Source organism: Mycteria americana, chromosome 4 (genome assembly GCF_035582795.1).
Source record: "Mycteria americana isolate JAX WOST 10 ecotype Jacksonville Zoo and Gardens chromosome 4, USCA_MyAme_1.0, whole genome shotgun sequence".
Classification (NCBI taxonomy): Eukaryota; Metazoa; Chordata; class Aves; order Ciconiiformes; family Ciconiidae; genus Mycteria; species Mycteria americana.
In genome coordinates, this window is record NC_134368.1 from 28308486 (window position 1) to 28323091 (window position 14606).

The 14606-nt window shown below is 36.3% G+C and overlaps 1 protein-coding gene across 6 annotated transcripts in view; it reads right to left on the minus strand.

Moving 5' to 3' along the window:
* Positions 1 to 14606, minus strand: part of ATP8A1 (ATPase phospholipid transporting 8A1) — a 125152-nt gene that overhangs the window by 95176 nt on the left and 15370 nt on the right. For 2 of the 6 annotated variants that reach the window (XM_075499996.1, XM_075500000.1), the window contains exons 5-7: positions 10334 to 10379; positions 6110 to 6150; positions 2425 to 2498 (exon numbers count right to left, since the gene is read on the minus strand). In XM_075499996.1, coding sequence (XP_075356111.1) covers positions 2425 to 2498; positions 6110 to 6150; positions 10334 to 10379 — 161 coding nt within the window. Of the gene's footprint in view, positions 1 to 2424; positions 2499 to 5111; positions 5186 to 6109; positions 6151 to 10333; positions 10380 to 14606 lie in introns of those variants that run through there. The other 4 variants (XM_075499997.1, XM_075499995.1, XM_075499998.1 and 1 more) reach the window with 3 other exon arrangements.

Consider the following 14606-nt stretch of genomic DNA (forward strand, 5'->3'; position numbering starts at 1 on the left):
CTACTTTCTTAGATGAAACACTGCTAAAAATGCTATATATAGTAAGTTTTCTACATTTTTACATGAGATTAATATACAGACACAAATGTAGTGCATAGTGCCTACTACTGTACGCAGCAGTAGTTTAGACATGAAAGTTTTCTTGCAAAAGGTTCTCATAAAAAAAAAGTCTAAATTATGGATAACATAATACAGTTTTTGAAATATAACTGTCCTCTAGGCAATTTAAAAAGCTTTTTTATAAATTAAAAGTTTTAAGTTTATGCAGAACATTACTACTTGAATAGTTCATCTATTTGACATACTGGTAAAAAGACTTACTGCATTTAATTTTTTCAACACAATTTTTTTGATGTGTAACTGTCCTGGATTCAGCTGGGATAGAGTTAATTTTCTTCCTAGTAGCTGGTATACTGCTGTGTTTTGGATTTAGGATGAGAATAATGTTGATAACACACTGATGGTTGAGTTGTTGCTAAGTAGTGCTTACACCGGTCGAGGACTTTTCAGCTTCCCGTGCTCTGCCAGGCGCACAAGAAGCTGGGAGGGGGCACAGCCAGGACAGCTGACCCCAACTGGCCAAAGGGCTATTCCATACCATATGGCGTCATGCTCAGCATAGAAACTGGGGGAGTTGGCCAGGTAGCAGGAATGGGCTGGGCATTGGTCAGTGGGTGGTGAGTAATTGCACACTTGTTTTGTACATTCTTTTATCATCATTATTATCAAGCATTGGAACAGGCTGCCCAGGGAAGTGGTTGAGTCGCCATCCCTGGAGGTATTTAAAAGACGTTTGGATGAGGTGCTTAGGGACATGGTTTAGTGGTGGTCTTGGCAGTGTTAGGTTTACGGTTGGACTTGATGATCTTAAAGGTCTTTTCCAACCTAAACAATTCTGTGATTATTACTTTTTTCTCTTCCTCTGCTGCCCTATTAAACTGTCTTTATCTCAACCCACAGGTTTTACTTTTTTTTTTTTCCCCCGATTCTCTGCCCCATCCCACTGGGACAGGGGGGAGGAAGGTGAGTGAGTGGCTGTGTGGTGCTTAGTTGCTGACTGGGTTTAAACCATGACAGTAACACAGCAGTACTTTGTAAAATCCTTTCAGGTCTTAAAACATATTACAATGATTATAGAAGCGTTAACTAGGAAAACAGAGATACAGAAGGACAAAATTATTTTTCTGCAAGTAGATAGTAAACAAGAACAGGTCTAACAGGTCAGGATTTCTGAATGACTCCACTCAGCTCCCATTTTCTGGACATGAGGACAGAACACCTACTACTTACATCTACATTAGAAAAGTTTTGATCCTCTAAAGGATCAGAGGAGTCATAAAAATCCCTTACAACTTAAAAGAACAAATGTTTACTCTCTATACCACTTCAAAGCTTCTAATATTTTCTTTCTTCCTAGCATAAAATTCAAGTATCAACTGTTTTTTTAAAATTTGCTTTCTTAATGCAACAGTGGCTACTCATAAGCAACTTAGTTTTAAAATGCTTGCAGGATAAAGTTCTGTAGGTTATTCTAACATTTTGTTAAGCAGAAGCATTAAAACGTGATAAAGATCATAAATTCCTTTCAGGCTAGCATTTTCTTCTTGGCAAACTTTTCTAAAAATGTAAATAACTTCTGTTTAGATCGTTTGGATGGAATCACCTATATAAAACATTATTACAATTCTAGCATGTTTATTAGTCAATAGTAAAAACCAAACAATATTTTTGGGAAGCACTTTTAAAACAGACTAAGGCAGCAAAGACATTTCAAGTGACACATGCTTAATTGTAATTATTGTAGCAGAGATAGCAGTGACCTCCAAAGTAAATAAGTTAGTTAGATCAAGGCAGGCCCATTGATTTGTTAGGGAAAAACAAAGTGCGGTAACAGTGCAGACAAAGCATAAAGCTGACGTGTCTAAGAAACATGCATTTTGTCACAATACACAAGAACAGTGCTGCTTTTGCCATTGCATGCAGCAGAGATTGTGCAACATCCAAGTTTGTGCAGAGGGTCCTCTACCAGTCCTACCAACCTTAAACTATATTCTTTGCTGAAAATAGTGGGTTGGTATAAACACGTATATTCTTCTTAATTCGCTCTAAAGGAATTAAACATATATTTATCCTGGTGTTTTACTGTGTGTTTATTCAATGACAACTTGTCTGGTAAAATTTCATGGGGATAGTGTAAAAACAAAGAGGACTGAAACAAATTTTGATTTCTTGGAGTGTTACTGTGTATTTACACTTTAATGATCTGTACTTTTATTAATGGAATTCTTTGTAATTTTATAAATGTGTGGGTTTTGTCAAAGAAAGGTGAACAGCAAAGCAAAGATTATCAACACGGCAGTGTTCTTCATATTTGGTATATGAGGACCCACGTACACGTATCCTGTGCAACTAGTTTATTCTAACCTTGATGACAGACTGATGAGATCAGCTGGGAGATGTTCCCCATTGGTCACTTTCACTACTTCCCCTACTGCCACCTACACATCCCAGTTTGAAAATGATTAGAACAGAAAAAATAAGTGACAGGGGAAAAAAAAAAACAAAAACAAAAACAAACAAATGGACAAAGACAAAAAGACAGAGTTTGAAATTGTTATACAAACAATACATGTTAATTAAAATGTCTGATGACAATTTTTTCAAAATCTATTTTAATCAGGTCAGAAAGAAAAGAGGTAGAATATTTTCGTTTTTACTCGGGTGGACTGTTTTACTGTAAGGCACCAATTTTAAGCTGCAGAACACATCGATATTGTACAGTAAAAAGAAAAAGCTGTCATGCTTCTTTCTCAACTGACACAGTTTCTAGCCACTCCATACATTAATTGAAAAATAAAAGCCACAACAGAAGATTTTCCACCAACTTTTCTGAAGTAGGTGACAAGAACCCTTCTATGTAGACATGCTAAAAATGATTTTGTGTTTTGTTTCAGCTTTCTAAATTTCAATTTACACTGAACTAGCAAGAACCAAACAGAATTAATCTCAGAGGTTTGTGCCCTTCCACTGTAAGAGCTTACAGTTTCCTAAAATAATTAAGATCCTCTTATTCTCCACAAACTGCTATTGCTGGTAAAAAGAACCAAATATTGTTAGTTTGAGTTAACACCAGGCCCACAGGCTTGCGTTGCTATTGAAACCTAAAAAATGTAATTGGGCATCAATAAACATCTGGAAAGCAAAATTGATGAGACTGTCTTCCTGGAGAATGCATGGCCACATGGAGGTGAGAGGTGGAGGAGAGCACATGCTGGTATGCAGGTAGAATTAGAGGTAATGTAGTAGTACAAGGTTCTCTCCTGGAAGGAGGGCTGCAACAGGACCCTAGTAATATAACTAGGGAAGTTTTAGCTGGAAGAAATGCCTGAGCTGGGCCCAGAAAAGCAATCATGATTCAAGGAGTCCCCTTTGCAAACTGGATCCTAGAAGAAAACCTGACGGGAAAATTCAAGGTGAGTAATGGTCATAGTTGGGACAGTGTGTTCTGACAAGGGCAGTAAAGTGAGGTTAAACAAAGAGGTAACAGTCCTGACAAGTCCAGTAGCAGCTGACTATTATTTCAGTTTATCAACACAGGATGTAGGATTCTTTCGGGGGGGACAAGGCTCGGAAAGAAGGCTTTGCAGGCAGTTGGTATTTTTCTGTGTGTAAACTACAACTGGAGAACACTGTGACGCCAAGTGTCCTCCAAAACCAAAAGGGCAAAACAGTGAAGGCAAAGACTCAAATTTAGGAGTTTACTCAGGCAGATTATAGAGAAGCTGCTCTGAGAGGATGTAATCTGTTTCACTTGCAAAACACTAGGGTTAGCATGACAGAAACTATTATCAGGCCAATAGAACAACTGTTTTTGCTGCATGGTGCATTGCCTATGAAGATCTTGGTGGAGAAGCACCAATAAAATTTATAAATGCTTCTTGAAGTGCAGAAGTAAAAGGTTTATAGAGGATACTCAATACAAAAACATCTGAAGTGATGACAAACATTAGTACTGAAGACAGACTGGGGAAAATTTACAGTATTATCTGGCAACTACTTTACACTTGATAACAATTTAATAGAAGTGTTTTAGAAACAGCTACAGCTTGATTTTGAGATATAATGGAAGGTGGAATAAACAATGTACTAGTCTACACCACAGTCTGTCACAGAAATGCGTAAGATTCTAACCTTATTAATTGTATGTATAAGTGGATTCATGAACTTCAGCGGGATCATAGAGGGTTTATACCTAATCCATAATGATATACATTACAACAATGCTTATGCTTGTGCTAGAAAAAAATATGGAAATTGCAGTGTAAACATACAGTAATAAATCAAAATACAATTGTTCATATTTAAACAATCTTCATTTAAAAAAATTCTTAGAATATGTTGTCTATTGACCTGATCAAATAGATGTTGAAAAATGTGCATCTTCCACATAAGATGTGGATTTCTTAAATAAAATTGTCCAAGGAAATGATGATAAACAACCTCTGATTGACTATGTAGGAAGAGTCACAGCATTACATGCTATAAATGAAGTCTTGCTTTCAGTGCTGAAATTATTCATAATATATATATTAGAGAATAAAGTGAATGTTCAGCTCACAAAGACAGTGCTAATTTGATGGTTCACATCTCAAGTTCCTTTTTTTTTTTTCTCCTGATTCAACTATCAAACTGGTGACTATATCCATTAAAAAACATTTCTGTTCCCTGTAATATATCCATTTTAATTTATTTGTAGGACACAATTTGTTAAGTACATATCAAAAAGCCAACCTGGTTAAATATGGCACTCGAGGTCCAATTTTTAGACAGAGAATCAGACTTTTTTGTATTACATCCAACAACAAAATAACATACTAAGTTTTTCTTAGGGGTAAATTGAATGCCAGTGTAATTTTAAAACTGTAATTGTCACAGTTTAAAGAAACACTGCCTGAAATGTTAAATGCCTGAATGAACAAAAGACTACACTTCAGAACAGCAGCATTTTTGTTTATTCCTTATTTCCTTGGAGCAATCACAAATAAATAAATAAATAAATGCAGGGTAGAGAAACCAGCCTCTACACTATAAGCATCAGTGGGCATCTCTACCTTGATGAGAGCAGTACAGTGTCAGCAGGTATATACTCTTTGCCTTTTATTATAACTATATCTCCAACATCTACCTGAAAGAAAACTGGGAGTTGGTTAATGGTCTCAAACAAAATATGTTATCCCTTTGTTTTAAGCCCAGTAAATATTTACCTGCTGAATTTGCTAGGAAGACTGTTAGAAACTCACACACTTAGAGAAGCCTGTAGGTATTAGGTACTCGAAGGTCACTGGAATTCTTTGGAAATCTGTTCTTTAACAGGCCTAATCCTGACCTTCTCTATGCAGTTCTTTACTTTTGCTAGTTACTGTAAAATATTTTATTGGAAGACTGAAGTTAAGTTAAAGAAGAAATTAATCTCTCCTAAGATCACAGTTTTGTTGCATCACACTATATACCTTATCCTTGCTTCTCCAAAGGTATAAACTCATTTCACCTGAACCTTGCCTCCAAATTACTGTGGGTCAAATTTTGTTCAAGCTTTCAGGTTTGGAAACCAATAAAACTAATGGACTAGGTAGACAGCATAACAATGTTACGTTATGTTAGTCCTTGAAAGTTACCTTTAACAGTCCCTTCCTGACTACTGCGTAACAGCCTTTAAAGTTCTCACAACTTAAGCCAAGGAAGTTCAGCAAATACACAAAGTAATTAGTTTCCAGAAAGAAGTTTCTGCTTTGGCACACCAAATGATACTAAGGAACTGTCTAATTTTGCCATATGCAAATACTCCCAAGGCAATCACATTATTCAAGTTATTTTTCACTGAACTTAAAGCCCACCATTTAACAGCAGTTTTGCCTGACTCATGCCATCAAAACTGACTTGACTTAAAAAGTACATTTTAAGAGGCAAGTATTAACAAAAAAAAAAAAATACAAAAGATTATACATTTCCCATCATACCAGGTAATTCTTATCAATGGCAATTATTTGGAGAAATAAAGCAAACATTAAATCTGCATTATGCTCTAAAAGTCACCAACATAAACACACACCTTTTCCCAGTGGACAATCTCCCATGCACCATTTCGTAGTACTGAAAAAAAGAAAGAGAATTTTCCAGTTGTACAATCTAACTGCAGTATACAGGTATGTGTTAGATTCCTTATGAAAAGCCATACAGACACAGCTCATTTACACAATATTTTACAGTATGCCTTGTTTCTATAACTTCAGGTTAAACATTTCAATTATACAGCTCATGTTCTGTATAACAGTTTTTGTACCATAGAATCTTACTCCAAAGTCAGTCATAACATTTTACAGGGTTTGAGAATCAATTAAATCTGATATAGATTGTATGATAGCGTGGTGTTTTCTAAAATAAATTAGTAATTGGAATAAAAAGTTCCAAAGTCAAAAAGTTATTAAATTGGGGGGAAGAGGAAATCAATTCAAGAATTTTTTCTGAGTTCAAATATTGGTGAGGTTCATAGAAAAAAGATTCATAAAAAGTCACCAGCAGGCTTCTTAGGATCCAGCTGTTCTTACTGTTATTGGCATGTCAGAGAACTTTAGAATTGTTGCCGTCATCTCTTCCATAAATATATTGGAAATCCCCCAAATCAACCCATGTCATTTAGCATAACATTTAGTATAGATTTTCCCTGGCAATTAATATTTCAAGCACGCTCCACTACTCTAGTTTTAAGTATTGCTACGTTGATACAAAACCCATGCCTTGTTTACCAGTTAATTGCAAAGATTGTGTTTTCAGAGAATAATAAAGGTGACTTTTTTATTAGCATCAGTTACAAAGCCACTGAAGATTGATGTGCAAAAAGAAAGTGAAATGAAAAGAAAACATGTTGCCATGTATCAATACTCAGATAGCTGCAAGACATTGTTCTCTTTCACTGTGTCTCCCAGCGTTCAAACTGTCAGGATGTTTATCTAAGTACCTGATCAGAATCCGATTCTTATACAGCATGTGTTGATTTCGAAAAAAGTGGATCAAAATCTGGGAATATGGGCCAAAATATGGCCTTTACATCTAAGTCTTCCTTGATGTTCTGTCCAGACTGACCTGTCTTCTTATATATCTCAATGATTTCTGTGAGTTGTTATCTAACCTGCTTAATAATTCTTTCGGACGAGATAAATTCTCTTACACTTCCTTCCCCAAAGTTATTAGTGCTGATACGCTCAGGGCAATGGTAAATGGAGCAGCCTCCCTTTCAGACAGTAAGCAAGATATTTCAATGACTGTCTCACCAATGAGTTGATCATGACACAAAATCTATTTTGACAAACCATTTCCCTTCACGGGGAAAACTACAGATCCATAGCGCGGACGGGTTGTAATACTGTCCTAAAGAAGTCAAGACATTTGATAATTGTGCCACCAAGTACCTGCTTCCATCCCCTTGTGTCAGCAATACTGTTTGTGGGGCCACAGTACCAACCAGATGAAAGAACCAATAAGGATTAAAAATATACCTTGCAGCAATCCAGATGACTAGGTTTCACACATAGTTATAGCAGAATAACTGCTGGTGGAGTTCTGCAGGTCTGAAATGTAAATAAGCTGCCAGATGTGGCCAGGGGCTTCTTAAGAAGTGCTGGCTGCAGAAGAACTTGCACTGCTGAAATACATCCTAAGGCTGTTTCACATGCAGCTGCACTGACCTAACATAGCATTGCTACTGCAAAGGGAAGGTCCTGTTCTGCCCTCACCCCATGCAAAGGTGTGTGCCCTCACTGCTTAATGCGTGCTGCCTCTGGTGTCTGGTAGACCATTTGATGAACCAATTTAACCCACTAAATGGATGGAAACTGTCAGCTTTTCTGTCTGGATTTGTTTCCTGCTGGTTTAGCTGGTTAAAATCAGCTCACAAATGGTTGAGTCAGACTCATGAAAACATGCTGAGACACCTGAAATCTCAAAAGTACTCTAACCCTAGCTTGATCCAATAAGCTTTTAAGCACAATTAACATACACTGACATTCAATTAAATCCATTTTCTTATGGGAACAAAAAAAGAAGTGGTGGTGTTATGCACCTTTTATGTAACGGTAAGGAACTTGTGCCATGAAGTCTTCTGCAGCCTGGCTTTCACATTTGTTTCTTCCATTTTTCAGCTGTCTCTAACAACTGACTTTCAAAAGCATGCTCCATCTGCCCTATAGAAGACTACTTCACCACACTGCAGAAATGCATGTTTCATCATGTCAGAGTGTCTGACAGTGTCCTGCTGTATATGTATGCAGCCTGAGGTAATAAAAATCACCCCTAATGCAGCCTAATAAACCAAAATCCTGTGCAAAAGGTTTTTTATAGTAACGGGAATTTAGAAAGTTCATTAAGGTTAACTGAGATACAGATGGTCTTTAAGGAACAGACAGATGAAGGGAAACCCAGAATCTCTACATGTACGTGTCATTTCATTAACAATTTTGTATGTTTAAAAGACAACCAAAGGCAGAGCTGGATATATAACCTACTATGCACATTGCTGCTTTTCAGGGTTACAGAACTGCTGAATACACGAAAACAAAGAGACTACCATACTGATGAACTTTTTAATTATTGCTTTGACAATAGACTGTATTTGAAAATACATTTAAGTATTGCTTTGACAGTATATAAGGATCAATGTTGTACTTATGGGAATCCTGCATTAGTTTAAGAAACTTGTTTCTCAGTGCTAGCAATATTTTATGTATCCTCATTACACTTTCAACTTCCAATATGCTCTTCTGCATGCATGGAACATTCAGAATTTTAGGAACAGTCACCAAAGAGCCTAATGAGAGGTAACCAAGGAGAAGAGGCAGGAAAGACATTAAAACAAGTCTTATTAATTTAAAACTTTGTACAGTCTGGACAAAAAAAAATTGAAAAGGCACTTCAAGATTCACTGCCACCTAAAACTGTTGGTTGCAATCTCAAAAGCTATGAATGCTTGATGAAAGAATTTTGGATGTCTACATTAAGCTTTCCTTTGTTTTTTATGTATAGGTAAGAGGTTATCTGTTTCTCCAGGCCTGTTGTCTGGAGATTTCTATTCCCAGTGCTTTCAGTCAATAAATTTGTCTCCCTGTCCTAATCTCTCCATATCCTCTATTGAGCTACATGCTCAGTAGTTTCATAACTACTGAAGTATCTTCCCCTCTCCATCCCCCAAAAATTTTACAGTAAACTTTAAGATTTACATACAATTTAGGTAGGCTTTAAAAATCATGTTTTTTAATTAGAGACATTCCCAGTGGTTAGCAGTGCTAAACAATTCTGATTATCTTTAGTCAATGACTACATCCCTCCCTAAAAAAACCCTTAAGGTTATGTTTTTTATTTTTTTAAAAAAGATTCTATGCAAGATTCTCCTCTTTGTGGTATTTTTCATTCTTTTTGCAGTCAAATTCACACGACACTCATTCCTCCTCCTGTTTATAAAAAAAGGACCAGCTCTATCAAGAGAGGCCTACCTCAGAACACGTAACATGAAAAGTTAAAGAGCAGCAAAGCGGGAACTTAAACTTGGACTTCCTACCTGACAAGCGTGTTTAGGACATATTACCTAACATCTCCCTCACTCTCACTTTTTCCCTCACATTATTCTAAAAGAATCCTCTGATTTAATACTTCTTTTCTTTATACTACTTCTTTTCTTTATTAAAATCTTAAAAAAAAAAAAAAAAAATCACATTCCAAAGTTTTGGATTGGTACACTCACTAAATATCTCATTATGTCTAATCAAGCCATTACGTTGATTTCATATTAAAAAACCAAAACAAAACCAAAAAACTCCATTCATCTTTATCCAGTTTTGAAGCAGCATAGAAAGACAGAACTATTTTATGACTTTTTCTTCCAACTGCAGAGTTTTCCAAAATTGAATTATTCAAGATTTGCTAGTGGAAAAAAATTATGATTTGTGTACTTAGATATGCATAGACTTTCATCATAAACTAGGCCCACTAAATATAGCCGTGATCATGATCTTTTAACACCTACAGCATCACCTGTGTTAAATGAGTAAATGTTAAAGTTTCTTAGGAACCTCATAAACTTAATATAGAACATACCCCATTTTGTGGGGCTAATGTGTCCGCAAACTGTTATTTCAACTGTTTAGATTCCAAATTTTGAAGCAATCTGCATAAGCAATTTCCCCACTCAATTACCTGTTAGCAGTTCAGATTACATTACCACCATTTGCAAAAAATTAAAAAAACACCACCCCCCGCAATTAATAGGCTTTAAAAAATTTCCTACCTTGAGTTTGTTTCTTGTTCACCGCATTATCAGCTTTATGCCTTTTCTAAATTAAAAATGCACAGTGGTTAAAGACTTCTGTTGACATGATAAAGCTTTCACACTTAAGATAAAACACACATGTATTACCCCCTCCCACTCATCAATTCAATAAACCTACTTTAAAAACATTTTCAACAGGACTATGGATTATTTGCATACTTATGATCATCAGGAAAGTCACACCCAGTTCCAGGCTAATCGTGTTGTACAAAAATGTCCTCTCATGGGGCCAACTGTTATCTAAACAAATTCTTTGTATAAGGAAGCAGTGTATTTGTGTACCATAACTTTGCCCTTTCCTGGAACTGGGAGATGATTCTACCAGAGCAAAGACCACGGAACCATTCTTCATACAAGTGTCTCATACAGATCTGAAGTCAAGGAATGACTGTGTAAACATATAACTTCACTGCCGCATAAGTGCCTGCACACTTCAGCAACAGCAACAAACAGACAAACAAAAATCAACAAAATCCCCCGCCCTCCACCCTAAACAGGCTATGATGTCCCTCAGTTTTAATATAGCTGTGAGAAACCTTTTGACAGAAATCTTTTGATGCAGCTACTAACCACCAGCACTTTCAAGGTATAATCAAACTCATCTTAGCTACAAAAAGCTTAAGAGACTACTACTTTAAACACAGTATTTAAGAGTAACTAACTTAGTTCTTCCTGAGCAGGAAGATGATTTGAAAAATTAAATAGAATTAACTGTTTTAAGTAAGCTTTTTGAATAGAGCTACAGAAATCATGCCTTTGAAATACAAAGAAAATCAGAAGCAATCTTGTAAATTGAAAGAAAAATAAATCAAGCTACTTAAGAGATTTATTTCTAATAAAATGCTGGTATGACTCTGAGCTAGCAGCTCTTAAAAGGCCACCTTATCACTTTGCAAAGACTAAGTTAAGGCATTATTTTTTACTAGATTTTCACAGAGTATCAGCAGATCATCCTTTCAAAAAGATGGCTGGTTTTACAGATGAATAAGCTTTGATCAATGGGAAGGCATAATAACGTGACCAAAGCAGGCATTTATTTGCCCACAGGGAGAGTCTTCTCCAGCTTGAAAAGTAACAGTTTAATGTCAGCTGCATTCTGAGCTATGATGGGTGAAAATCATTGGAAACAGCTGATAATCTAGCACTGCATGTCACAAATTTTGCTAGCACTTCTGAAGCATATATAGAAAACACATGCTGTTCATGAATGTCTTCTGCTAACATCTTCTGCTTCTTGGGATTTCACTCCAGAAAAGGAAGCACTTGGTTCTTGAGCTAAAAGTATTATTTTGATAAGTATATTTATTGATATATATGGTTCCCATCCAAAAGCCAATTAATCTTGCTTTAATATTAGATTAAGATAACCATTCCTGGAGATCTTAGATATGTCACTGTGTAAAGAAACTAAGACATAATGACAATTAAAGGTTAAGGGAAAACACTCTGAATATTTTACTATGCAGCAAGTGGTCAGCTTTCCCAGGAAAAAAAGTGCAGCTGTCAGTCAGCCACGTATTCCTGCACGATATAACCAGCAGGCAACGTTAAATTTCATACCTGTTTGACTACAAAAACAAAGCAAATTGTTTTATTTGGACTATAGTCTGTGAAACTCAGCTGCGCAACTGAGAAACTCATGAAGTTACCGTCAGCTATATATATATACACACACATATACAGCCTTTAAATTAGCAACTAAATTCTCCCAATCAGCTCCTTCATCTCATTCAGTTTCAACTAAGTACAGCAGGAATTAACTACATGCTGAGACAATGTAAACTTAACAGAAAGAAAAATAGTATTTGAATTGCCTTTAGGTATCTCTGTAGTATTTGATAATGAAAACCTTATTGTTTTAGCTGATACATGCTGAAGAACCACTAAACCTGTTCCCCGTCTTCCCCACCACCACCAAACTGTACACTTCAAGTTGCAAAGAGCAAATGGTAGAAACAAATGACATAAAAGCAAGTGGATGAGATAATTTTAAAAAGGACACTTTGTACAGTAGCAGCAGCCTCAGTTTTATATTTGCCTAGACACTGACAGATGGTGTAAGTCTGTAAGCATTAACAGCAGAATGGTTAAAAATATCTGAAAGAACATGAATTGATTTTATGGCTTTTTTAAAAGGGATTTTGTTTATGTAAAGAGAAAGCAACAAAGACATTTAAGGAGAAGCTGACTATTGGGCAGTGAATACTAGAAATGCAAAATAAAACAAAAGAAATTTAACGGAAACATCATTGTCTCTTGCAGGACCACTCAACTCTGTTGCCCATGAGCTTCACACAACACAGGGGGACAATATATCTCGCCTACCATCTATTCACAGAGGTAACTGAGGAGAAGATTGAGTTGACTGTATCAGTAGGAAAGGCAGCATGTGACCAGCCACCCTCCATTTCAGAGCTTCTTTGCAGCTCACCACTATTCCTCTTGATCATGTTTCTGCACATACATTGTAATTCTGCTCAAAACCAATAAATCTGATGCCCCCAGGAAGCCTACTATTTGTGTGCAGGGAAAGACTATACTGCCTGCAAACCCCTCCAAAAATCAAGAGAACAGTCCACAATATAAAAAGATGGGAATGCTACTCCTCTAGTGGACAAGGCACTCTGCCATATTATGATGTATCTAACTTCTTGTCCTCCACAAAATATATCTGCAGAACTACAACAGAACAAGAGCAGATGAAGAAATTCTTCACATCTAGAGTGATTTGGTAATCACCAAGACTAATTCCTTAGATACAAAAGATATCAACTAAAAGACTCAACTATGTTATGCAAATTAGAGAGACAGGTTCTACCACAGGCTTTCAGTGAAAAGCAGGCAGGAAGGTGCTCAGAAAACCCCAACATCTTTTGTATGAAGTGAAACAGTGCCTGAAATTCCTTTCCCTACCCACTGACCCCAAGTCAGAATGGACACTTACAAGTCATGACAATATCCCGTCTCTTTTAAAGTTTTCATTCAATGCAAGAAAAAAGCAAAACAACCACTACCACAAATACTGACTGGAGAGCGTCAAGGAAAGCTTGGCATAGGTGGGGACACCTGCCTAACAAGGACAAGCATTCCATGTGTGTTCCTGGCCATCAGGCGTCAGCAGATCACACTTAGCACCAAGACATGAAAGACTAACAGGAAACTGCACTGTGCTGGAGCAACGGGAAGAATTTTAAAAAGCCTATTCCCCTTGCTGTCTACAAAACCGTGCAAAGTCACAACAGTGAAACCAAGGATTTTATGCATGTGACTTTAGAAATACAAAGATACATCAGATGCACAGACCTGGATTTGGAATGGATTTGACAACTGGGGAAAATCCATTTTTAAAACGTTAAAAATGGCACATTAGTTACCTGTACTCATTCATCTAAAATGTATTAAACCAAATAGATTACTATTCTAAACATACTAAAAGTATCACATTGTAATTCCAGTAGCAATTTAAAAGACACTTTTTAGAAAGGTCCAGGAATTATTTGGTTGTGAAACAAAAATCCATCCAGTTTTAGGTATGGAGGACAACTGAAGATGCTTAAGACTGTGCAGCCTCCTAGATCCTCAACTCTGAGTTCCTGAGGACTTATCTATTTTTTTAAAGGCACCTCAAATGAAGACATAAAAAATAAGAAGGATCGTGGGAAGATTTTTTTTTTTAATCCTACCTTCTTCATTTTGAGTAAAGCCAGAAGTTCTCACAATTTTTTCTATAAAATGTTAGTCTAGTATCTCATCCACAGCTTGAACTTAAATCCAGCTCACAAGTATAATTAGTGAGAGTAAAGTACTATGCTCCTGCTCATGCAGGAAGAAAAAAAAAATGTTTTTCTAACCAAGTAAATATTTAAAGGTTATTTGGGTTTAAAATAGATTCCACCTGAGATGAATTCAATAGCTTCCAATATTCTTTTAGCAGAGCCCTTGTTTGAGAAAACTGGCAATATTCTGGACTTGACTGGGTTCTGTGGAGTCTTTGGTTCCAGTTCACACTTTAAAATATGCTTGTACTTCATTAATGAGAACTGTTTGACTAGAAACAATCTATATAATAAACACAACAGTCACTGTTTTACCAGGTTATTGTCACTTGTATATATAATAAACACACTTTCAAATCATAACACCATATTCTAAAGACTTCATCTTCTGAAGTAAGTAGCTTTAGAAGTTTTCAGAAGCATCCAGAAGGCAAGAATGGTTCAACACAGAATTA